Genomic DNA, 25623 nt, shown 5'->3' on the forward strand with positions numbered 1-25623 from the left:
GAAGGAAAGAATCATCACCCTGGCCGCGTGGCTGACACTGGCCTGAGTTCACGCACGCTCAGTCCCAGTGTCACGACGTATCCTCATCATTTGGGATGCACTGATATCATAAGGGTCCCCAGCCCCTCTTGCCAGGGGCAACCCTATGAGTCCCTTGCACCAGACGAGCCTTGTGATCACTGTCCGGCACCTGAAATCCCCACAGTCCCAGGCCCTGAGCACTGGAGGCTGAGCCTTCCCAGCAATGCTGGCTGCCTGGCCACTGGGCTGCTTTTGAAATGGACCGGGTCCTCCTCTTTTCTAGAAGGCTGGGAATGTCACTGCTATTCCCTATGCTTGGCTAGCAGGTCTCTACAAGGGCTTCATCATCAAGAGTTCAGAAAGACCTCCTGAAGAGATCACAGTTTCACAGAAAAGTCAGGCAGAGGTGGTTGTGTTTAGTCTTTTTCTTTTTTCCATAGTTCACTGCAGCCTTGAACTCGGATCAAGGGATCCTCCCACCTCAGCCTCTTGAATAGCTGGGACCATAGGCACATACCACCATTGCTAATTTTTTTCTTTTCTTTTTTCTTTTTAGAGATGGGAGTCTCACTGTGTTGCCCAGGCTGGTGTCGAACTAGCCTCAAGTGACCCTCCTGCCTCAGCCTCCCAAAGCACTGGGATTATAGGCATGAGCCACTGTGCCCGGCCACGTTTAGTCTTTTTAGGGAGCAGTTTGTGGGTGCTTGGGATCACCTTCCTAGGCTTGCCCCTTCCTCTGGAGCCTGGTGACGATGGTTGCGCAGCATTAAAGAGGAAGTGTGGGGCTAGGTGCAGTGGCTCACGCCTGTAATCCCACCACTTTGGGAGACCAAGCCAGGTGGATCACCTGAGGTCAGGAGTTTGAGACCAGCCAGACCAACATGGCACAACCCTATCTCTACTGAAAATACAAAAATTAGCTGGACGTCGTGGTCCATGCCTGTAATCCCAGCTACTCGGGAGACTGAGGCAGGAGGATCACTTGAACCCACGAGGTGGAGGTTGCAGTGAGCCGAGATCACACCATTACACTCCAGCCTGGGCGACAAGAGCGAAACTCAGTCTCGAAAAAAAAAAAAGGAAGTGTAAGACAAGCTCAAGGGGCTGGAGCTGCCCTTTCAGTAGCAGCAGCTGACCTCAGAGGGGAACCATCTCTTCCTGTGCATCTTTTCCAACCAAGTTCTGCTCTGTGCTTGTTGGAGCTAGTAAGAAATTCTTACATAATCTTTTAAATAAAGAAGGTGACTTTGAACCCTTTCCTTCAGTGACACTCCTGGAGAGAGAGCATTTCCTCTATACCTGGACCCCCACAGCGGCTGAGGGAAGAAATAAACTCCCTACCTCTGTGACTGTCTTCCTCAGCTCAGTGTCTGGCCTTCCTTGATTTGTTGACTAGTTGAGGTTTGCAGAAAAGCCTCTGGCTTTGTGCTTATTTGAGGATACAAAATTTAGCACTGCAGAGCCACCACTTTTTCTTGGTATCTGAAGCTCAGCTCCACCTGGCAGGGCACTTGTGACGTGCCCCGAGGGGAAAGTGCCTGCTCAGGAGGTGGCTGAGACTTGCCATCCCTTGAGTCCCTCGCTTGAGTCCTGAGTTCGCATTAGCGTTCCCCATCTGTGTTGCGCGTCTGCCGGTCTGGACGGGTCTCCTCCGTTAGCGCATCAGACAGGGTGTGATTTCACTGCCCGAAAAGGCCTCTGCGCTCCGCCTGTTCGTCCCTCCCTGAGGTGCTTTCGGTGGAAAGCCCCCTAGCTGCTGTGGGAAGAATGCGGGGAGGGGTTCCCTGACGTGGCAGCCCCCAGCCTTGCTGCAGCTCTGTCCCTCCGTTTCACAGTGCTGGCCTACATGCAGCTGCTGGAGGACTACTCGGAGCCGCAGCCCTCCATGTTCTACCAGACGCCGCAGAACGAGCACATCTACCAGCAGAAGAACAAGCTCCTCATGGAGGTATACGGCTTCAGCGACTCCTTCAGCGGGGTGGACTCCGTGCAGGAGCTGGCCCCGCCGCCCGCCCTACCCCCCAAGCAGCGGCAGCTGGTGAGTGACACCCTCCCTTGTGACTAGAACTTCTGATTCTAGCAGGTCTCTAGGAACCAGAACGAGCTTCCTCCCTGCCGTGGCAGGGCCCCAGTTTTGGGTGTGGAAGGCACCATCTCCCACACAGATGCTTTTACTTCCTCCTGAGATGCTCACCAGCAGCCCAGTGCCCGCTCCACCACCTCCCCACCCTGGGGTGCAGGGACCTTTCTTTTCCACAGCAGGCCCACGCAGCAGGGACAGGCTTGTACTCAGGGTGTTTGCTCTCTCTGCTGACAGTCTCTTGTATTTTTTTTCTGTCTTCTTTGGCTTCAACATAGACCTCCCAGAAGGGAGGGACTCAGTCAAAGCACAGGACATGGTCTGTGCATGGCCATCTGTGGACTTGATTGGCATAATGGGCCTAACTGTGTAGAGTGACTTACAACCCAGCCTTGGCCGGGGAGGGCCCAAGGGAAACAAGCGCCATTGAAGCGGAGGATGGCTTTAAACAGAGCCACTCTGTTTCAGACACGGCACCTTCCTCTTCTAGAAAACACTCCTGTGCTGAGGACTCCCGTGCACGTAAGGAAGCACGGGTCAGCACAGAAGGCAGGCTGTTCCACCGTGGGCACCCCATGAGGCTCCGGAACTGCCCGGGCACTGGGCAGGTAGGCAGATGGGGGGTGCCTGTGGCATCCCTCCAGACTTTCTCCCTTTGCTGCCAGTTAATGAACATGGAGGGCCCTAGTCGGGTTTGAGGATCTGAGCCTCTTGTCCAGCCATGCTCCCCAGGAAGAGGAAGCCCCCAACAGGGAGCTCCAGGCTTGTTCAGAGCTGCCTGGGTTGCTGTGCTCGTGTGCTGGCCAGTCTGGTGGCTTCTACCAGGAGGCGACTGGTGTGCCCTGGGCCATCTTTTATCCATTGCGAGAGGACATGAAGGGCCGTCTGATTCTTCTGGGAGGCAGCTGCAGACTGGAGGACAATGTCCCTGGATTACTCCATATAATCACCTGGGGCTCAGCCCAGTCCCAGGAGTCCCTGAGCTTCCTATACTCAGTGGGCTCTGGCTCACCAAGCAAGCTGTTTTGTTTCCACTGAGAAACCACACTCAGCCCCTTCAGAGAAGGCCGTGTCCAGTAGAGGAAAGGCGAAGCTTGGAGTTGAGAGTTCTGAATTCCAGTCCTGCCACTCGTTAGCTGTGTCACATGTGCCATTTTCAGGGTCTCAGATCCTCACCTGCCCTGCCCACCCCACAGACACAATTGAGAATATGAGTCTCAATTGCTTTGAAGATGTTTCAAAAAGGGTCCCACCATGGAAACATAAATGCCTCATTTAGAGACTCCTTGCTTAAAATGTTTGGTTAGAACCATTGCCGAGACCCAGGAGTGGTGGTGGCACATGCCTATAGTCCCAGTTACTTGGGAGGCTGAGGTGGAGGATCACTTGATCCCAGAAGTTCAAGACCAGCCTGGACAACATAGTGAGACCCTGTCTCAAAAAAAAAAACAGCCATTGCTGAGCCAGATTTATTGAAAATATTTTTGGCCCATTGGGCATCTTCTCCACACTGTGGAGTCCACAGGCTTCTGAATATTTGGGGAGACACCCCTAGTGAGTGAGTGGAATCAGAACCTGTTCCACAACGCCTGCGGGGCAGTGGTGAGCTCAGCCCCTGGAGGCCTGTTAGGAACATCTGTGTTGAACACCTCCCCAGGTAAGCACCGGGGGTCTCATCTGGCTCTACATGGTCCCTGCCACAGCTCCTGGCATCCCCATTATAAGTAAATTGAGGCTGACAGAGCCAGCGAACCTTAATCCAAGCCCACAGCTAGAAACAGAAGACCTGGGAGCCAGGCCCAATCCTAACGACAACCCAGGCGTACCACCTGACAAGTCCTGCCAGCTGCTGGTCACACCCTCTCAAATGCAGATGCAGGAAGCGTTATCCACACTTCACAGACAAAAATGGTGCTCATTACACACGCCTGTTGGCCCACGTACAGTGTGATAAGCAAGATTCCAGGTGCTTCACACATATCATCCCATTTCATCCTCCCAACAGCCCTGTACAGGAGGTGCCAGGGTTCTCCCCATTTTACAGACAGAAAACCTGAGGCACAGAGACCTTTAAGTAGTGCCCAAGGCCAAACCCATGAGAAATGGCAGGATCCAGACTCAAACCCAGGCAGCCGGAGCCCCATCTGAGTTTTGAAGACGTGTTAATGACACATGGATCCACTCCCCACAGAGGAGCAGCTCCAAGCCCGGAGTCAGCCCAGGTCTGTGTGGCTCCAGCCACCTCATCCTCCTTCCACCCGACCTGCTTCCAGTGGACACAAATTTTAGGATCTAGAGTAAGGAAGTGAAGGAGGGTGCCCTTTCCTGCAGATAGCCTTCGGCAGCTGGTTTTAGTCCCTGAACTGGGCCTAGAAGCCATCCCTCTCTAGAATGTCTCTGAGAGGATGTGGAGAGCGACCTCCATGGCCTTTCCCTGCACGGACCTGACTGTTCTCTGCTTCTCTCCCTCCTTCCCTGCCTTCTCTCTCCTCCCCTCTGTCCAGCAGGCCTCCTGTGCTGCTTCTTCCTTCTCCTCTGTCTCCTACTGTGTCCAGCAAACTAAAGTGGCCTTCACCCCCGAGGACGGCAGTGCCGCTCAGGGCCTCAGTGTGTCCGTCTCTAACTCCTTTCTCAGCCGGCACGGCAGCTTGCCTGTGCCCTCGGTGAGTTGCTCCCTGCTGTTCTTTACTTGGAAACACATGAACAGGGCCATTCCTTGGTAGCGTGTGCCTCAGCTATGTGTTCTGCCCATCACGGCCCCTGCCCTTCTGCGGGTCCCTACACATAGATGGGAAGGTTATGAACAGTTGGTTCTCTGGGGCCTTAAAGACCGTGAGGCGTCCAGGTGAGGCAGGGGTAGGCATGGGAAATGTGAGTGGCCACCTTGGGACCATCACCAGTCTGGCATAAACTGACAAACACATTTTGACCTTTTTATCCCAATCTCCCTTTGGGACTTGGATCAGCCCTCTGTGTTCCAGGATTAAAAAGAAATATAACCAGGTGTGGTGGCACTCACATGTAGTCCCCACTCCTCAGGAGGCTAAGGCAGGAGAATCGCCTGAACCCCGGAGTTCAAATCCAGCCTGGGCAACGTAGTGAAACCCTGTCTCAAAATAAATAAAATAGATGAGATGGATGGGTAGATGGGTGGTACTGTCCCTCACATAGAAAGCCAGGTTGAGGAGAGCAGGCTTCACCAGCACATGATGGTTTGATTAAGGGCTGTATTAGTTTGCTTTTGCTACATAACAAACCACCCAAAACTTCGTGGCTTAAAATAATAGTGACCATTTGTCACTGCTTAGGGCACAGAGTAGCAGGATGGTTGTGCTACTCTGGCCCAGACTTGGCCAGTTTTGGCTGAACTCACTGACATCCGTGGGACCTGAGCTGGGACAATGGGGCTGATTTGGCTGTGACCCATGTAGTCTGTCACCTCCATCAGGCTGGCCTGGGCTTGTTCACATGACAGCTGGCGGGCTTCCAAAAAAAAACAAATGGAAGCGTGCAAGGCCCCTTAGGGCCTACGCTCAGAAGTGCTGTGATGCCTGTTCCATTGCATTTGCTCAGTTAAATTACAAGGCCAGCCCAGATTCAGGGAGCACAGAAGTTGCTTCTGCCTCTTTATAATAGTTGCTGCTAAGTCATGTTGCACGGGCCGTGGGTCCAGGAAGGGAGTGGGCTGCAGCCATTTGTGTAAACAGTTTACTGCTTTAAGCCTAGGGGCTGACACTGAAGAGGGGGTCTTTCACTGGCATCTGTGCATGTCCAGGAACCGAAATGGCCACATTCTCCCTTTTGTCTGTTAAAATGAAACTTAGCACAGGGGAAAGAACTCTAGAACAATTTCGCTTCAGCGTCTTTCCTTTGGGACTGGATTTTCCTTGCCTCGTATTTTGTAACTGTGAGGATTAAGTAAAATTATATGAAGCGGCTAGGTACGTAGTAAGCTTAGAAAGCCTATTACTGTTCTTGCTCTCATTGTCTTAGTAATAAGAGTTCTGGATTCTCGTCTTCTTCTGCTTCTAACTTTACACATGAGAGCTAACCTGTTTGGCCTTTTTCCCCCCTCTATAAATGATGAGTTTGGACCGCGCGATTTTTTGTTTTTTGTTTTTAGTTTTTTGTTTTTTTTGAGACGGAGTCTCGCTCTGTCGCCCAGGCTGGAGTGCAGTGGCACGATCTTGGCTCACTGCAAGCTCCGCCTTCCAGGTTCACGCCATTCTCCTGCCTCAGCCTCCCGAGTAGCTGGGACTACAGGCGCCCACCACCACGCCTGGCTAATTTTTTGTATTTTCGGTAGAGACGGGGTTTCACCGTGTTAGCCAGGATGGTCTCGATCTCCTGACCTCGTGATCTGCCCGCCTCGGCCTCCCAAAGTGCTGGGATTACAGGCATTGAGCCACCATGCCCAGCCGGACGGGGTGATTTTTAAAGACTTATCCAAACTCAGGTTCCCAGTTTGGTTTTGTCTGGTTTCCATCTGTGCCCAGGGTGGGCAGTCCAATGCCTCATGACTTCCAGTGCCCAGGACCAAGACGGTCCTGCCTGTCGTGAGGACCTTGGAGTGCATTCTCCCACTGGATACTGAGGCCTCACTCCTTAGAGCCCCCAGCAGCCCTACTCATGCTGGGAAGACAGGCTCCCCTCACCCTGCTCTGGCCACACAGAAGCCCATGGTTTCCTCAGAGGCACCTCTGGCAAGCTCCTTTCACAAATCTTGCGAAACTTGGCCTGTAGACAATCCGAGCTCTTGGCCGAGCTAGGTTTCTGTTTTTGTTTTCTTTCCCCTTAGAGTTTCTACAATATCCCTTTTGAGCAGTTAGGGTTAGAGGACTATGAATGAACTGGACTGTTTGCTACAAAATTAAATTTGAGGGCCTTTTAATTAAGTTTGGTTATGAGTACGTCATAGTTTTTATCACTGGGACACACAAGAGCCTTAAGACATCTTGTGTCTAAAACACTGCATTCTTAGCAACAAGTCCACCAAGGACCCCGAGGGAAGGACCTTATAAGATGCCTTATGTCATTAAAACGAGAATACCTCAGGAACCATTAGTAATGGCCACGTTTGGAACATTCAACATCCAGTACACTGAAACCTCAGAAAAGTGATTTAGTACAGTGCCAGCATGTTCTTCATATCTCCGTTGGTTAAATTCTAAGATGAACCCCAGACATAGGGCTTTGGATTACTATCAGAGCGCCTTTTATGCCTGAATTTCTTCGTTCATTGCTCCTGGGCCTGTGTCATTTGTCCAGCATGAAACTCTGAAGGGGTGTCCCTTGGAAACACAGCAGTTGTCAGATCTGAAGACACCTCACATGGTTCTTGACACAGTGGACGATTACTTCTACTAAACGATTCTAACCATTGAGGCCGGGCGCGGTGGCTCAAGCCTGTAATCCCAGCACTTTGGGAGGCCGAGGCGGGCGGATCACGAGGTCAGGAGATCGAGACTATCCTGGCTAACATGGTGAAACCCTGTCTCTACTAAAAATACAAAAAACTAGCCGGGCGTGGTGGCGGGCGCCTGTAGTCCCAGCTACTCGGGAGGCTGAGGCGGGAGAATGGCGTGAACCCGGGAGGCGGAGCTTGCAGTGAGCCGAGATCACGCCACTGCACTCCAGCCTGGGAGACACAGCGAGACTCCGTCTAAAAAAAAAAAAAAAAAAAGATTCTAACCATTGAAAACCTCTTGCCAAGGGAATTTGTAGGGCACTAAACCTGTGTGGAACAATTTAAATTGAAGTGGATACTGAGAAGTATTCTCATTCACTCCTCCCCTGATCCTAGGGATGGGTTTAATTCAGCAAGCTCAGGACATCAGCTTTTCCGGGCCAGGTTGCAAAAGACATCCAGTTGAGGAAGATGGCCCCAGCCAAAGCAGGGCTGCAGGTTAGCAGGCAGAGGAAGATAGGCACGAAGCCAGCTGCAGAACCAAAAACACCTGCACACATTTTAATTAATTTTGGGTCTGAGTACATCATGGTTTTTTGTTTTCTGTTTTTGTTTTTGTTTTGTTTTGTTTTGTTTTTGAGATGGATTCTTGCTCTGTTGCCCAGACTGGAGTTCAGTAGCATGATCTCGACTGACTGCAACCTCCGCCTCCTGGGTTCAAGCAATTCTCCTGCCTCAGCCTCCAGGGTAGCTGGGATTACAGCCACCCGCCACCATGCCCGGCTAATTTTTTGTATTTTTAGTAGAGACGGGGTTTCACCATGTTGGCCAGGCTGGTCTCAAACTCCTGACCTCAGGTGATCTGCCCGCTTCGGCCTCCCAAAGTGCTGGGATTACAGGCGTGAGCCACCACACCAGGCCACATCATGGTTTTTATCCGTGGAGTATATAGGAGTCTTAAGACATCTTTTATGTAAAATACAAGTTCACACCATGTTAAGGCATATGTGAGGAATGACATGAGAGTTGTAGGCATAGAAACTTTGTGGGTGGTGGAGCAAGGACAGGGTCATGGGGGCTGGGGGTGGAGCTTGAGCTGTGGCTTGAAGGACAGTTGGGATTTTTTAGGAGCTAAAGGGCAGGAAAAGCAAGTCAAAGATGTTCCAAGCAGAAGGACCTGCCAGAGGCATGGAGGCCAGGAAGCCCAGTGTCCATTCGGGAAGGTCATCTCAAATGTAAGCACTTAGAATAAGGTCATGAGGGCAACGATGACAGCCAGCTTTCCCGTCTCCCCAGAACCTCCACTCCAGGAAAAGCCAGTCCTCCCCACCCGCAGGCTCTGCCGGGCCTGGACTCGACTGTTTGCTGGGCTTCCCTCTCACCAGCACCACCTACGAGTTGGTCCCAGGGGGTCCCTCCTACCGTCTCCTGCACAGGCTTCAGTCCTGTCTGCTTGGCCCTTCATTCACCAGAGGTGTTAGCTCCTGGTCCATAGACTCGCCTCTTGCCTGACTTAGGCCGTAACCCCAGGAGACTTGAACACAGACAGGACTCCAAACCCTGACACGTGATCTCAGGGGCATTCGGACCAGCTTGGTAAAAGAAAGGTGTTGAGAAGAATGTATGCATGACCGTGAGGCAGGAAAGATATAGAGAGGTGGGTGCAGCCTCTGCCATCCTGATTGGGCCAGGCCCCGCCTGTGCCTGTTCTGTGGGGGCGTGGCTCCGTGTCTGAGTGACAGCCTCACCATCCCTCCCAGAAGTAGCAGTGCTGCCCGTGTTTTCTCTCTTGACTGCTCTCCAGGTTCTTGCTCCCTGGGCTGCCTGCTGTATTCCCATAGTGGCCCTGCCTGGTGGCTGCCCATCTGCTTTCTCTGCCCTACTCCTTCCCACCTTCCACAGCAGACTCCCATGGCCCTCTCCTCTGCGTGTCCCTTCTCTGGCTTGCATTTTCTCTGCTTCTGCACATCTCGAAAGTTGTAGATTTGGTTCCTATTCACGGTGCCCTTGACCAAGATATTATGCACAATCTCTCAATAACCATTAGGGCTGCCTGTGCCCTGCCAGTGCTGCAGGGTTGGCATTGGAAAAAAATACCTTCCTCCAGCCAGGAGCGGTGGCTCATGCCTGTAATCCCAGAACTTTGGGAGGCCGAGGCAGGCAGATCATGAGGTCAGGAGATTGAAACCATCCTGGCTAACACAGTGAAACCCCGTCTCTACTGAAAACACAAAACAATTAGCCGGGTGTGGCGGCGGGCGCCTGTAGTCCCAGCTACTCGGGAGGCTGAGACTGGAGAATGGTGTAAACCCGGGAGGCGGAGCTTGCAGTGAGCGGAGGTCGCACCACCGGACTCCAGCCTGGGCGACAGAGCGAGACTCCGTCTCAAAAAAAAAAAAAAAGAAGGAAAAAAAAAAAGAAAAAACACCTTCCTCCATACCCCACACTACTTTCCTGTACGTTCTTTCTTTGCTAACTGAAAGTTACGGGTATTTACTGTCACTAAAAGATCTATTTGGGTGCTAGAAATCTGTTGAAATATTTCTTTACCATCTTGGCTTCCAGAATGAATCTGGATAATTAAAACTGCTAGCAGACCCAAGTTGTGAGTAGAAGTTATATTGAAATGCCTGTAATAACTGTCATCTGTTTAAAAAAAATAAAAAAAATAAACCTTCAGGCAAGGAGAGTTAAGTGTGTATCATCTTGAGGACTTTAATTTTTTAAAAAGGGTCTGCAGAGCAGCTGGCATCCCATTCTGGGCAAAGCAGTCGTTTTCTGAGATGGGCCCAGGTTTCTGTGCATCAGCACATGTGCTCTTAGCAGAAGGCTTGAGCTCCATGCAGACGCTCGGTCCCCATGCCATGGTGTCCCCTCACTGGGAAATGCCAGGCCCAGCTCCTCGGAACCCGGGGTAGGTTCCTTCACTCTGCCCATGCGTCTGCCTCTCCCTTGCTCAGTCTTTCTCTCGCTCCCCACCCCCAACCTCCTGGCCACAAACCATCCCCAAGGATGAGCCATCACAGAGACCGTGGGCACGGTGACAGGCCTAAAGGCCAAACAGGAAAGGGGAGAGATAGAGAGAGAAGGAGAGGAGGAGGAAAACGGAATGGCCCACGGGAGGGAAGTGGAAGACAGTCCCATGGGGCTCTTGGCACCTGTTGGAAACTTTGTTGGAAACAATACGTTTCTGCCATCCTGACCTTTGTCTCTCGTTCCTCCCTGATGCCATCTTGTCTTACTGGCTTTCTGTCCTGGTCAGAGCTAGATCACATTGAGAAAGAGCAGGGAGCATCTGTGGGCAGAACCCGGTAGCCAAGGGTGGGAGAGGGATTTCTCAAGGCAGCCCCTCCCTGGACGGGGTGGGGGTGTTGGTGCGCAGGCTGGTCGGACCCTCCCTTTGCACGGTCTGCATGGAGTGCTCCTCTTTTGGGGAAAGGACTGTGCCGCTGTCTCCATGTTGCGAAGCCTCCTTGAGGCCTCTGCCTCCCACTGGTACATGTTCCTCCTTGGCCTGGCGTAGCTCATGTAGTACATAGGTGCTTCAGGTTATTTCACACCATTGACTCCTAGACTCTCCTCCATTCTTGGAGGTTTAGCAGCACAATATAGTCTACAAGTCTATGCCCTTAAGGGTGTGGTCTGCCAGGCCGTGCCCTTAGGGGTGTAGTCTACCAGTCTGTGCCCTTAGGGGTGTAGTCTACCGATGCATACCCTTAGGGGTAGCAGCTACCAATCTGTGCCCTTAGGGGTAGAGTCTACAAGTTCATCCCCTTTGAGGCAGAATCTACAAGTCCGAGGTTGAGTCTCCGCGGATCTCCAGCTGTTTGCATGCAGGCTTCTCTCCTCACCAGACCCTGGGCTCCCTGAGGTCAGAAATTAGTCCCCATGCTTGGCACATAGCAGACAGGCAGGCAGTGCCCATTCACTCTTCTCCTGCCCCTCTTCTCCCCGTCCCACCATGTCCTACTGATACTGCACAGGGCATTAGCCTTGAGCGGGTCCACTTCTCTCCAGCCTGTGACCACTCGCTTCCTCCCCACTCCCGTGTCTCACCTGGATGCACTGCAGCTCCTGGCTGGCCTTCCTGCCTCTGCAGTCAGAGGCCCTCCCTGCTTCTCAAGCCTGCAGCTAGACTAAAATGTCACCACATCCCTGCAGAACCAGGGCCAGCTTCCCTGGCTCTTAGGAGGCCCTCACACTGTTTCTCCCCACTCTACCATGAGCCTGTCCCCTGCACACCTCCACTGCCTTCCCTTCATCCCTTCCCCACATACAAGTTTCTCCTTCCTGCTCAACCCCGTCTTCTTCCGCACCGTGTTTTCTCCTTACTTGCTGTATGAACCTGAGCACACCGCCCCGCCCCAATGCCCTGGGTCCCCCTTTCCTCATCCGTGCAATGGGAGCACAAGGTTTTTATAAGGATGAAAAGCACACGTGATGTAGTATGAGATGCACAACCAGCATTTCATGGAAAGGGAGGTATTAGCATCAGATCTTTCACCACATGGGGGAGGCTGCTGCTTTCCTGTGTAATGCTCCGGTTCGTCTTCTCAGGATTGCATGTCCCCTGAGGAGGGGACATGAGCTGTGAACCGGCAGCTTTGGTGCAGCCTAGCCTCTAGCTCCCATGTAACAGATGCATTGATCCCAGGCTCCGGCCAAGAATCCATTTTCTTCATTTTCCTTCCCTGCTGACCTGAGGGTCTTGCTGTTGTGTCTGGGTCGAGAGTTTCCCAGGTAGTTCCTGTCTGCAGAGCCCTTGAAACGGTTTGGCTTCTGCAGTGCGTCCCCCTGTGCTTTTCCACTCTTCCTGATAGACCCAGTGCTACTCTGAAGTGTGAAGACTGGATTAGATCCTACTCAGCTTGACCCGGTCTTGTGGAAGGAGGTACATGCAGACCAGAGCCCCCTCCAGGTTGCTGCGACCCTCAGGGGGTATTGTAGAGCCACCTCTGGAGAAATGTCCAGCTCTGGAGGAGACGGCGTTACCTTCTGAGCCCAGGAGCGAGCCTGCCTTGCCTTACTGTGGACAGTAGGGAGTGTGCCCATCTCGAGAGCAGGACTGGTCACAGCCCTGACAGCAGGAGCAGAGCTGAGAGTGCCTTGTGTTGGGAGCTTTCAAAAGCAACCAGTCTGATGCAGCTGTTTCCGCCCCCTGGTTCTAGACTTCGAGAATCTTTGTTGTTTACAGCCTGGCATTTTGGCTGGTCGGTGCCCCTGGACCAGCTTCAGGCGCAGTAGTGTCACTGTAGCACCTGGCCGTGGTTGTACTTCTGACTCCATCTGTGACAGGCAAACTGTCAGGTGGGAGTTCAGTCAGGGTGCTGGGAAAAATTACGGAGGAGAAATTTTAAGATAAAGTTATAGGAAATAGACACAAACCTTCTTGGAAGGCCGGTACCAAAAGCACCCCATTCCTTGTAAAGGTCGTGTGCTCACACGCACCCTGAGGGCCAGTTCCATGTCCGGTGCCTCTTGCCTTTACTTCCATGTCGGGCTGCCATCCCCCTATGGAGGGCCTTCCTTACTACTCTGTGATCGAGGTTCACTGCAGTTCTAGAGATAGAGAAGCCAGGAGAGAGAAGCTGAGCCATTTGTTCCGAGTTAAGCTAGAGCCATGGTTGGAATCCAGATCCCCATCATGAAAAATGCAGTGTTAGGTTAACATTTTTGAACTGCTTAATTTGCCAAATAAATTTTGAGACCTCGTAAGGCTCGGTCAAAAGAGAAGTGCGTAGGCTGGATGTCGAGAGGCGTGTATTTGTCCTTCATGTTCTGACATGTTACAAAGTGTAGCTACAGGCTCTAAATAGAGTTCTAAGAATAAGTATAAATTAGAGCCCCTGTCAGGCTGTTGAAATGCAAACTGAGTAAAAATAGTTGTCAGACTTCTAGAACTGAATTTGAATCATTTTTCAATCTGTATTAAATCTTTCTATAAAGGGTTGATGCTATTCAGATCAACACTTAGTGAATTCCAGAGCATCCTAGAATGTATTGGAGGTTTTGCAAGAGTGTAATTTGCCATGAAGCCATTGGCCAAAACGTAGTACTTTCAAGGGAGATACTGTGATTCCAGTTGTAAAAATATGTCACATGAGAAGGAACTTAATAAGGAACTTTTACATTCACCCATCTTCTCCCAAGCAACACATTTTTGTTCTTTTACATCCTTTTTTTCTTAGGATATTCAAGTGGTTTTTAAAAATAAGCTCCACTAAGAAGTTTATTTGAAAAGGGAGAAGATATTTTTTGGACCCAACATAATGCTAATGTTACCCTTCTTTGAGGAGAAGAATGACTGCCTCCTTACCAGGATCAAAGACAAAATGGTCTGTGGCAGATTTCAGTTCAGGTGCTTGTGGCATTGGCCTCAGAACCTACCACTTGGCTTTGGAACTCATCTTTTGACATTATGTAAAGTGTAGTTATTGTTACAAATTAACACAAGAGCATCAAAGAAGAGGAGTTGCTCCTGGGCCTAAGGTAGACCCTACCAAAAAGTAAGGTAGACCCTTCTGTAAACCAGTAGTTAATTGGGACTGTAAAGAAAGAGAAGACAAAGCCAGAAGTCTCCCTAAGAGTTTGCCAAACGGAGTTACAAGGAGTGTTACCAAGCACCTTTCCTGGGGCAGGAGGGTGTCCTGGGAGTGGGTCGTACCCCATCTCTATAAGAATCAAATCAGATAAGCTTTTCTCCCCAGGCGATCATGTGGGCCTCGTCAGCAGTTAAAAGCTCAACTTCCTTCCAGAATAGATAAATTAGGGCCCACACTGTGAGGCTCACAGTCCCTAGTTGAAGGACATATGTGCTCTGAGCCCACCGCCAGTGCTGAGCTGTAGCTCCCATTGATTCTACGCTGGGGAAGGAAGCCCAGACCACACTAGAAAAGCAGCTTCTCCTGAATGTGTTTTCTCACAAATGAGGAATAAAAATTTAAACCCGAAAACCAGCTGTCCAATAGCTTATCTATTTTGCTAAGTAGCATCCAAAAACTCTGAAGTCATAAGCCTTGCTTGAGCCAAGATTATGCAGTAATGACCAATTTCTGGCAACTTCTCTTCCCAAACACTTCACCGTGCCAGTGAATCCATCCATTTACATGACCACATTTCCCTGTAACTGGTGGAGCTGACAGTTCTCCAGGGCTTGGAGCTCAAGTCACTGTGGAGCAACTGTTCTGATCAAGGTCCCTCGGCCTATGTCCCTAACCCTCAGCTGCTGATGAGTAGACAGCCTCCTCTGGCACACTTTCTGATCAGCAGAGGAATTAAGTGGAGTGGCTGTTATATTGAGGATTCAGAATTGTTCCTTTAAATATCTGCTTTCCTGCTGGGCACGATGGCTCATGCCTATAATCGCAGCACTTTGGGAGGCTGAGGTGGGAGGATCACTTGAGCCCAGGAGTTTGAGACCAGCCTGAGCAACACAGCAAGACCCCATCTCTACAAAATCCAAAAAATTAGTTGTACCTGGTGACACATGCCTGTAGTCCACCCTTTTTGAGAGGCTAACGCAGGAGAATCAGTTTAGCCCAGGAGGTCGAGGCGACAGTGAGCCATGACCGTACCACTGCACTCCAGCCTGGGTGACAGAGCGAGACCCTGTCTCAAAAAAAGAAAGGAAGGAAAAGATCTTTCCTGCTTTCTTGCTAAGGCAACACAGGGGCCCCTAGTCCTTTTTCCATGCCAGGACTATAATAGAGAGAAGGTATCACCAAAAACTGGTGCCTTTTCTAAGTATTTTACTTGTGAGAAAAAAAAAAACCTGCCTGGCCAGCTTCAGGCAGCTTTGCCTTTTAATGAATTGGCCACATGCTCGCATATGAGGTCATCGGCCTCCAGCATCGTTTTGACTCCGGGGCCCAGTTGCTTTCAGGGTTGTGTTTCCAAAGGAGCTGGTTGCTGATTCCACCTTTTCCCTGCCTGTCCTGCCGCACTCTGGCCAGTGCACCCCTCTCTGCATCCTGGCTTATGGATCAAGTCTCAGCTCACTGGGCTTTGCATGCCTGGCGTCATAAAGCACTCAGCTAAGGAACTCTCTGCAGAGTTGGTGAGGCTGTACCCTGCAGAACTGTGGGATCGCGTGGTTAGGGCCTGTCTCATGTCTGGGATACACTCAGTATTTCAGAAAACACGAACTGATTGTGATATCAGCCATCCCCACACCACCTCTTACCAGCTGTATTATTAGGCACGTGGTCTCCCCTCCCAGCCTCAGTATTTTCATCAGTTATAAGAACCGTAAGGCACTGTGTGTAGGTTAATTGAGATGATTCATGCAATGCCTCATCTGCCCAGCAGGAAGATGCAGCAGGAGTAGTTGTTCTCGTCCTCGTGAGGCAATCCCTGCTGTGTTTCGACTGGCTGTGTGACCAGTGCTGACATTGGGGGCCAGACACCCCCTCTCCTAACTGGCACCCCTAGATCTTCTGCAGAAGTTTGCAAGTCTCAGACAGGCAGCCCTTCCCGTTCTAAAATCCTCAGCCCAAACAGTCTTATTCTGGCTATAAATAAAAGTTCCTGCTACACAGAGAGCAGCAGCTCGTCAGAAGCAAAGCCGGGCACGAGCCAGATCCTAAAATAAACCCCCGGCTGTGGTGAGGCGGCGTTTCTGTGGAACGGCCCTCCCTGCCTTTCTCCCTGCCCCTGTGGGTAAGTGTGATCATAAGGGGCTGGAAGTATTGCTCTGGAGAATCGGTAGAGATGGGGGCCTGTTGAAAATGGTGTAACCATGAGCCCCAATGCAGCTGCTGGCATCTGCAGAGCCCAAGGGGCACAGCAAGGGCTTCATGGTGATCAGAAGGCTTTCCCTGTGTCTCCCTGCCCCGTGAAGGTACCTTTCCAGTTTGGCTCTTGTCCCAGCATGACTGCATAGCTTAAATACCAGAGCGTGAGCTCACAGCTGCAGAGGGAGGGCCAGGGCAGACCAGGCCAGGCCCCTTTGTCCAAGAGAGGCCGACTCTCCTTCCTTTCTGCTTGGTAGCTGCCCCCTCCTTGGCAGTCCACACCCCTGGTCGTTTCCCTGAGCCTCCCTCCCCAGTGTCTGGACCTGAACCCATGCAGTGGGTGAAGTTTGTCTCTTACCCATCCACGCTCAAAACTGAGCCGCTGCTGTGAGTCAGGCAATATTCTAGGCACCTTAATTAATAATACGGTGCCTAAACTATGTATTAGGTGCCTACTAAAATACGTATCAGCAAATACGTATTAGGTCCCTACTGAATGCCCCAGTGCTGTTATTTCGAGCAGTTCCTGGATTGTTTGGAGGGCAGGAGAAGACAGCTGCTGCTGGCCGAGAGGTCGCCCACACCGGCAGCATGCGGAGGACTTGCATGTAGTACTCTGCGTCTCACGGAACATGCGCAGAAACCTTATGGGAGAGGGGCTGTTTTCATCCCCGTTTTAAAGATGAACAGCTTCAGCTAAGGCTCGAGAAGTTCAGTCACTTCTAGGGCACACAGGCAGAGATGCCACGAGGGGCAACTGGAGACCGTGCAGTCAGCAGCTGCCCTGTGCCATCTTCCGGAAGAGGCACCACGCTGTGGGAGTCTGCCCCTCACCTTGTTGAATTAAAACCCGCTAAACACACCGTGTGGTTGGTTAGGAAGACACTTCTCCAACTTGGTACGTTTTGTGATGACACAAAAGCCATTTGTGTGTGTGTAAATCAGGTGCTAGTTATTGCAGGGCACGTGTAAGCACAGAGTGACTTTACATGGCGCCAATGAGGCTGTGTCAAGACTCCAGAAGGAGTTGGCGTGGAGCATGACTCTTAAACTAGGCGGCAGCAAGACAAGGTGAGCGGGAAGTGTTTAGCAAATCTCGTGGCAGTGTCTGGGTGTTGGGAACGAACATCTGGCCGATCTGAGAATTTGGGCTCCTGCAAAAGACTGAGCCACTCCCTGAAACAGTCATGCAAGGGTTTCCTGAAGGCAGCACGCCGTCCTACCGCTCAGCCAGTGCATCCCGCTCGCTGTCTTCTCTGTGGACCTTCCCAGCCAGCGAGGGAGCCTTGCTGTGTGCAAGCGTCCTCCAGAGATGCGATGGAAAACCCAGAAAGCCAAGCCCTTCACCCTGCTGCCATCCCAGGAAGGCCCAGAGTGAGCTCCCAGGCCTGCAGCGCCATCCTGGGTAATTGCTGTGAAACACTGAAGTGTTGCGTGGAGCCTGCTGTGAGGGCTTAGGTGAGGACGGCAAGCCAGGGTGTACCAAGTAGGGTGTCTGCCCCCCCGAGCTTCTCCTGAAAGAAGGATATGAAGGGAACTTCACTTGTACAGGTACTTGAGTGTTCAGTGCTGGTCGCATGTATGACACTTCCACTGATTCATTTGACCATGGCCGAGGGTTGGCCTTGAGTTTGTGGGTTAGATGGGGAAAGCAGATGTGTAAGTGGTAGTGAGTTCTTAGGGCAGATGTCATGGATCTGGTGTGAGATCTAGCAGCAACTGGAGCTCACAGGAGTGAGAGGAGGGAGGAGCTTGAAACTCTGGTCAGTGCAACCAGGAAGGGGCCACAGCTGTACACACAGGTGGAACTGAGAGGGTTGCGTTGTCTTGTCCCTCGAGTTATAGTAGCTCTTTGTACAGGTTAAAGGGTAGCTTTGCCAAACTGCTTAAGGGCCAGCCATGGTGGCTGATCCCTGTAATTCCAGCACTTTAGGAGGCTGAGGCGGGCAGATCACTTGAGCTCAGGAGTTCAAGACCAGCCTGGGCAACATAGAAAGACTCCATTTCTACAAAAAAAAAACAAAAAGTGAGCCAGGCGTGGTGGCATGCACCTGTGGTCCCAACTACTCAGGAGCCTGAGGCAAGAGGATTGCTTAAGCCCAGGAGGTCGAGGCTGCAGTGAGCCTGGGTGACAGAGTGAGACCCTGTCTCAAAAGTGAAAACAAAAAATGACTTAAGGATGAGTGGCTTTGACCTCTTGTTAGTTTAAAACTTCATTTGTCCTCCTCTTCTTCCTCTTTTCCGTGGGTTCTGAAAATCCCCAACCACAGCAAACACAGAGAATGTTTCAGTGAGTGGCACGCACATTTGTGTTGGGCTTGACTTTCCTCATGTCCCAGCCTCTGTAGTGGGCCAACCAGTGAGCCCAGCAAGGTCTTTGTTTTGTTTAATTTTGTGACTCGTTCATTCACCCATATCTGCAAGGACTTTGGACGTGGCCACCCCCACAGCGCTCTCCACGCTCCCCATGGTGGTAGCAGCATGGTGGCAGGCCTTTGTAGGACACGATGACATCACATCATTAGGTTCTCTCCACGTGGAGCCTGCTGACCAGTGGTCCTAGAACGCCTCTGTCCCTCCTTCAGCAGCAGAGCCCCAGCCTGGGGTGCTCACTGGACCCCAAAAGCCATGGGATTTGCTGTCACTTCTCAGCACAGTGTCAGACCTTCCTGTCTGATGAGCATCTAGGGGAGTATAGCCTTGTGGCTACAAGGTGGCATCAAAGGTGTAAGATCACATTTGTTTTTATTTGAGACAGGGCCTTGCTTTGTCACCCAGGCTAGAGTACAGTGACTCTATCTTGCCTTACTGCAACCTCTGCCTCCTGGGCTCAAGTGATCCTCCCATCTCAGCCTCCAGAGCAGCTGGAACTACAGGCACTCACCAGCACCCCCAGCTCATTTTTGTGTGTTTTGTAGAGATGGGGTTTTGCCATGTTGCCCAGGCTGGTCTCAAACTCCTGGGCTCAAGCGATCCACCCACCTCAGCCTCCCAAAGTGCTGAGACTGCAGGTGTGAGCCACCATGCCCAGCCTACTTCGTTTGTTTTTTAAAAAAAAAAAAAAAAAAAAAAAAAAAGGCCGGGGGGAAGAAAGAAAAGAAAAAAAGAAAGAAAATGGGTTAGGAAGAGAAATGGACTCAGACGTCGTTAGCATTTCCATAGTGCAGCTTGCCAGCCACGCTTAGGGTTTGAGCCCTTCCTTTCCAAAAGCATTCAAGGTGGATTTCAGTGTTTAAAAGTTGCAGTGTTTGACGCTTAAGGAATAAAACCTGAGAGATTTGTCCAAAAATTCAAAATGAGTAATTACAACGACATTGAATTTAGCCGTGAGGTTCCTGAGCAGGCAAGACAGCGATGGACCACACAGGTTTTATTTTCTGTCGCAGTGGAGCATGTGGCCATTTAGACAGCCCTGAGGACAGCGCTGTTCACTCTCCAGCCTCAGGGCCCTTCTCAAGGGAGGAGGTGCTGGGTGCGGGTATCACAGTGGCCTGAGGACTGGGGGTTGCTTGGCGTGATTGGTGGTCCCTGTTAGAGTTACTATGAACGGCCTGTCACTGCGCAGCTACTGCCAATCTAACTACTTTTTCTCTTTTCTGTTTTCTTCCCGTATTCTTGTTTTTGTTTGTTCTCCACCTGGATTCTGTAGTATAAGTCTGTGTTTAGGTCCTACTCCCAGGATTTCGTGCCTCACCACCAAGCTTCCGTTCCGCCTTTCCTTCCGCCTACCTCCTCTTCCTCTCCACATTTCCCACCTGCCCACCAGGCTCAGAGCTCTGACTTAGCCGTGCCAGCCATGGCCGGTCCACCTCCCAGCACCGTGGACGGGCCTCTCTCGGCTTCTCAGGAGAGCAGCTTTCATGGGAATACTGTCTGCCTTCCTTCCGAAACCTCTTTCACTGACTCGGTGAGAACTCAGCGCGCACACATACACACACACACACACGCACACATACCCCTGCACGTGGGGCTGCACGGTTTTTTAAAAAGCGGTTTCAGTTCCTGAAAGACACTGCCTCCCCTTCTCTAGCAGTCAGGGGTGCCAGCGCGCACCTGCTACTGAGGGTCACAAGGTGCAATGGTAGCCCATCTGTTTCCAGAACAGAACTGACTCTTCTTTACAAAGTTCTATCAAACTAGGAATCTGATTTTCCACAAATAGATTAGTGGCCATTTAGAGATGAAGTTATCAGACGCATAAGATACAAAATGCTACTAGCTTTCCATTTAGTTGTCTGTTTTTAGGGAAAGGGTGTCACACACCCCTTTGCAAGTGTGGAGGTGACAGATTCAGGGCAAGTGTCTGTTTGGTTGCATGTGGTGCCGATGACAGAAGCCTATTAAAGTGCCTGTAGCGCTTCGTCCAACTCAGAAACGCTGCCTTGCCGATTGGAGCAGAGAAATACATGGGGCAGAGGAAGTGCAGGCAGTGGACCCCACTCCCCAGTGTGTGGGATTGTCTTGATGTGTTGCTTTTCTCCCTGCATAATCATTTCCCGCCACACTGGGGACCCCTGCCATCTCCACTACAGTGGGGCCGTCTCTCCAGGATGATTTAGCCCCGGACACCATTGGAGAAGCAGCTGCAGGAGACTTGGGTCTTCTCTAGCGCAGAGGCAAGAGGTGGCAAAAGCAGCTTTGCTCTCTGCACCTGGGGAGAGCAGAGTGCAGGCCGTGGCGTCCCCTGGCCAGCTGTGAGGGCGGGTTGGAGGGCCTGGCCCATGTGTCTTTCCTCTCGTCCTGTCTCCCCCAGAGTGAAAACGCCAGTGAGGAAGCTGGTGAGGGTGAATATGTCAATCTGTATTCCTCTGGCCAGAGCAGCGAGGAGCTGGCTCCCTCTCGAGGAGTAAGTAACCTCGGGCGGCCTCCTGCATGTGGCCTGGCCTGGCAGGGCTTGGGCCCTGCCGTCCCGAGGCCGCTTCCCCCGCACCTGCTTCTGTTGGGCTGAGCCCCCTCCTGGTCACCAGCAGACTGGGCTCCTGCAGGCTGCTGGGAGCCAGCTCGGCCCTTGGGAGAGGACATGGCTTCCAGGTGGAGGTCTGCCCTTTGCTCCTGCTTCAATGCGTGTGGCACTCCTCAGAGCCTGGCCAGATGGGTCTTCTAGAAATCTCTGGGAGCAGCATGGCACGGGCCCCGGCTGTGTATCCGGTGCTCTCTGTGGGGTTCCTTCCTCCCTCATCTTCTGGTGTTAGCTTCATCTTCTGTCCCTCATGCAGAGGGAGGGACTCTTCTCCCCATAGGGCCTTTCAGACCTTCATCTCCCTCCTCCCCAGCATGTCCCATTGCTCCAACACTAACTGCTTCCGAGGAAGCGGGTGAGTCTGGCCCATAGCCCCTGCCGTGGCTATGCACACCCCCTCCTGAGGGAGGCGCAAGGTACCCGACATCAGCACCCTCGTGATGCTGCTGTCCCAGCTCCCGACCGTCGAGGTACAACAGTTCTATTGAGCAATCCACTTTCCAAGTTTGGCTTCAGCCAAACATGAGCAAGTTCAAAAGCTTCAGAAATTGCGCTCCCCACGAGCCCAGGTGGGACAAGTTCCTTGAAGGGAGACCCATGAGGAGTGGAAGACTCCCAGTGATCCACCCCAGGGCAGGGCCCTGCCCGTGAAGAGCTTGGTCACACCCATTAAGGTGGTTCTCTCAGCACCTTGCAGATTCAGAGGCCCACACAGAGCCAGCCCTGTTTCAGACGTTAGCAAGCTGTAGAACACTGAAGAGTGTTCACTCTAGTAGGATTTGACCCACTGTCCGTGGGGGCTGTCTCCCCTGCTGACCTGTGCCTCTGGCACCCCCTGGCTCAGCCTCCCCGTGGTAAAGTCCATGCGCAGGGAGAGGCCAGCTTTGCACGGCTCTCTCCCTCCACGGTGACGCTTCCAGGCCCACTGGCTCCTTGCCTCGAAGCACTATTTCTGTATTTGTCCTGCCCCAGTTCTCCATCAGGCCTCAACAGCTGACCAGGGATGTTGGAGGGCCATGTTGTCACTGAGTAGGGCCAGCCCAGGGACGCAGGAGGAAGTGAGTCTGCCGGAGGAAGAGGGGACTGGCACCCCAGGGCCTGAGCAGCTGGCCCTTTGGGGACTGAACCCGGTTGAGCACTGCAGCCCTGAGAACTTCTTTAACTTTAGATCGGCAGAGTGTGGTTCACAACAGCTGGGTCCAGTGGTTAAGGGCACAGGCTTTGCGGGTAGATAGCCCTGGGTTCAAATCCAAGCTCTGCTGTTTATGAGCTGTGTGGTCTTGGGCAGGGTCCTTGACTTCTGACCTCTGTTTCTGTGCATGGAGTGGGGACGATGGCGTTAGCTCACTAACAAGTCAGATGAGGAGAAGCAGAGCCTTGAGCCCAGCGCCTGGCTGTGCTCAGGGGGAGTGGCTATGACAGTCTTCTTTGAGGAGGTGGTTGAGGTGGCTTTGCCTAGATTGGCAGCTTACAGATGTTACAAATAGTGGCACCTTTCACTTTCTCCAAAGCCCAAGATGCTAGTCTCCAGGGCTGGTGTTTCCTGTGATTCACGGCATTCATCGTTAATTTGTTCACATCTCAGATTGCTCCATAGGAACTTGCACTCCACGGCCACTTGCAGGCAGGAATGCTGGGAAGACAGAGCAGCCCTGCAGTGGGCCCCTGTCCAGAACTCAGCACCCACTCCTCTTTCCAGGAACCACCGACTGGGAAAGACGGACATCCCAGAGATCCCTCAGCAGTCAGCAGCGTCCCTGGGAAGGACAGCAGAGACGGCAGTGAGAGGTAGGAAGTGGACCCAGAGGAGCTGGGTCCCCCAAGAGCAGCGTACCCACTGATGAGGCCTGCCTGAGCGGCCCCTCCCAGCTGGCCCCTAGGCCTGAGGGTGTCTCAAGTTGAAACTCTTCCTTCTTTCCTTGTTTCCTTTTTTTGTTTTTTAGATACAGGATATTGATTTGTCACCCAGGCTGGAGTGCAGTGGCACAATCGCAGCTCACTATAACTTTTAACTCCTGGGCTCAAGCGATCCTCCCACCTCAGCCTCCCGGTAGCTGGGACTACAGGCATGCAGCACCTCACCCAGCTGATTGTTTGTTTTTTGTAGAGACGAGGTCTCGCTATGTTGCCTAGGCTGGTCACCAACTCCTGGCTTCAAGCGATCTTCCCACATCAGCCTCCCAAAGTGCCGGGCTTACAGGCATGAGCCACTGTACCTGACCCTCTTCCTTTTTTTCTGATTTTCAAATAATACAAGCTCAGGGTAGAAACTTGAAAAGCATAGAAAACTGCACGAAGGCAAGAAAAATCACTAATTACCCCACCCTGCAAAGGCCTTCACATGTCGTTTGCCATTACTTCTTAATTGTTTGCATCTATATTATCTACCTTACAAATTACCCACAATAGCCTTGTCTTGTCTTTTTCAAATCCCAGGCCAACCTTCCTTGGTCTTGGCCTCTTTCATGTTGATAGGGAGTGTAAAAGACACCCCTCCACCCACAAACTTGTTATCAGGGACATTTCTAGACATATGTGTGCATGTTGTGTTGCTGACAAAAATGTCTTGTATATCTTAATTTTTTGCAGCCAAGATCAAGAGCTGTTCATTGCATTTAGTCGCTATAGCTCTTTAATGTCTTATAACTTTTTTTTTTTTTTTTTTTTTTTTTTTGAGACAGAGTCTCACTCTGTCGCCCAGGCTGGAGTGCAGTGGCACCATCTCAACTTACTGCAACTTCCACCTCCCGGGTTCAAGCGATTCTCCTGCCTTAGCCTCCTGAGTAGCTGGGACTACAGGCATGTGCCACCACGCCCGGCTTATTTATTTATTTGTTTATTTATTTATTTATTTTGGTATTTTTAGTAGAGATGGAGTTTCACCATGTTAGCCAGGATGATCTCGATCTCCTGACCTCGTGATCTGCCTGCCTCAGCCTCCCAAAGTGCTGGGATTACAGGCGTGAGCCACCGCACCCGGCCACATTTTTCAATATTAGCACAAAGCAAACCTGATCGAGTATAGAAATATGTAGTGAATTTCCCCAGTATGCACTTGTGAAATATGATGTGTGGGGTCTGCAAATGGGCACTCCCACTGCAACTTCACATTGACTTCCCCTTCACTGTGAAATGTTCCACGTGTTCAAGCTTTTCCTCCCTCCTTAGGTCAAGCTTTAGCCATCTCTGGGGTCTTTGGTGACCTTAGAGCAAGGGAGTGCCCACTTGTCATTATCAGGGCTCAGGGCTCAGGTTGAAGAGGCAGTTAATAACAAAAGAAAAAGAAATGAGAAAGCATTGCATAGGAACCTGTTGAAGAGGGCCACCTGCCCAGCCTACCTCCTGGCCACTCTTGTGCTCTGTGACTTGTCTCTCTGATTTACCTGCCCAGACTGAGGTTTCCCCAGGTGTGAAGCCAGGAATAGTGTGGTTTCTAGGTTAATACCTGGGGCAGAGTGTGTGGGCCAAGCAAATGCAGCTCGTGGGTGTGCCACCAGCTTCACCAGACCCCAAAGTATCGTCTTCAGAGTTCCAGATGGTTCTCGTGAAAGAGAAGGATGAACACTTTGACTGCTCAGAAATAATTGTGGGATGTTGTCCTTCCATCAAGGCCAAACCACAGGCTAAACATTGACGAGACATGGAGCAGGGTTCTTGTCAAGGCTGGGCAGGGCCCACTCTGACCCATCCATACTCTTTTACTGAAGGCACTTTTTTTTTTTTTGAGACAGAATCTTGCTTTGTCACCCAGGTGGAGTGCAGTGGTTCGATCTCGGCTCACTGCAGCCTCCGCCTCCTGGGTTCAAGTGATTCTCCTGCCTCAGCCTCCAAGTAGCTGGGTTACAGGTGAGCACCACCACGCCCAGCTAGTTTTTCTATTTTTAGAAACAGGGTTTAGAGACAGGGTTTCACCACGTTGGCCAGGCTGGTCTCGAACTCCTGACTTCAAGTGATCCACACCACCTCCCAAAGTGCTGGAATTACAGGTGTGAGCCATCATCACACCCGGCATAAAGACACATATTTTTACATCTCAGATACCTGGGGATAAACTGCGACCTATGACCACAAGACTGGCCAGTATAAAACAGAGGAACGTGGAAGAAAATGCCAGGGGAAAGCCGGGTATATCTGCAGGCCCAGCTTCCACTCTCCCCAGAACAGCCTAAGCTGGGAGACTCATCTTGGACACTCCCGGCCGTCCCACCTTCCCCTTTGTGGGGAATGTTCTCTCCCATCCTTCTGCCAGCAACTTGGGCTCAGTGCTGCAAGCCTCGGCTCACCCATCCCATTCCAGAAGCCTCCCAACCTTTAGACGAGCCCAGACCCCCTGCTTGTGCTTGTGGTACCCTTCTGGGCTTCTCCGTTCTCTTGCTACCGTGACCACTTGTTTTAAATTCTGTCTCAAAAAAAAAAAAAAAAA

The 25623-nt window shown here is 51.6% G+C and overlaps 1 protein-coding gene across 2 annotated transcripts in view; it reads left to right on the top strand.

Annotated features, from left to right (window-relative positions):
* The window catches only part of RAPGEF1 (Rap guanine nucleotide exchange factor 1), a 159176-nt gene that overhangs the window by 110938 nt on the left and 22615 nt on the right, over positions 1-25623 (top strand). For both annotated transcript variants that reach the window (XM_025359107.1, XM_025359106.1), the window contains exons 11-12: positions 1857-2059; positions 22900-22988. In XM_025359107.1, coding sequence (XP_025214892.1) covers positions 1857-2059; positions 22900-22988 — 292 coding nt within the window. The remainder of the gene's footprint in view (positions 1-1856; positions 2060-22899; positions 22989-25623) is intronic.

The sequence above is a fragment of the Theropithecus gelada genome, chromosome 15 (assembly GCF_003255815.1).
Source record: "Theropithecus gelada isolate Dixy chromosome 15, Tgel_1.0, whole genome shotgun sequence".
Lineage (NCBI taxonomy): Eukaryota > Metazoa > Chordata > Mammalia > Primates > Cercopithecidae > Theropithecus > Theropithecus gelada.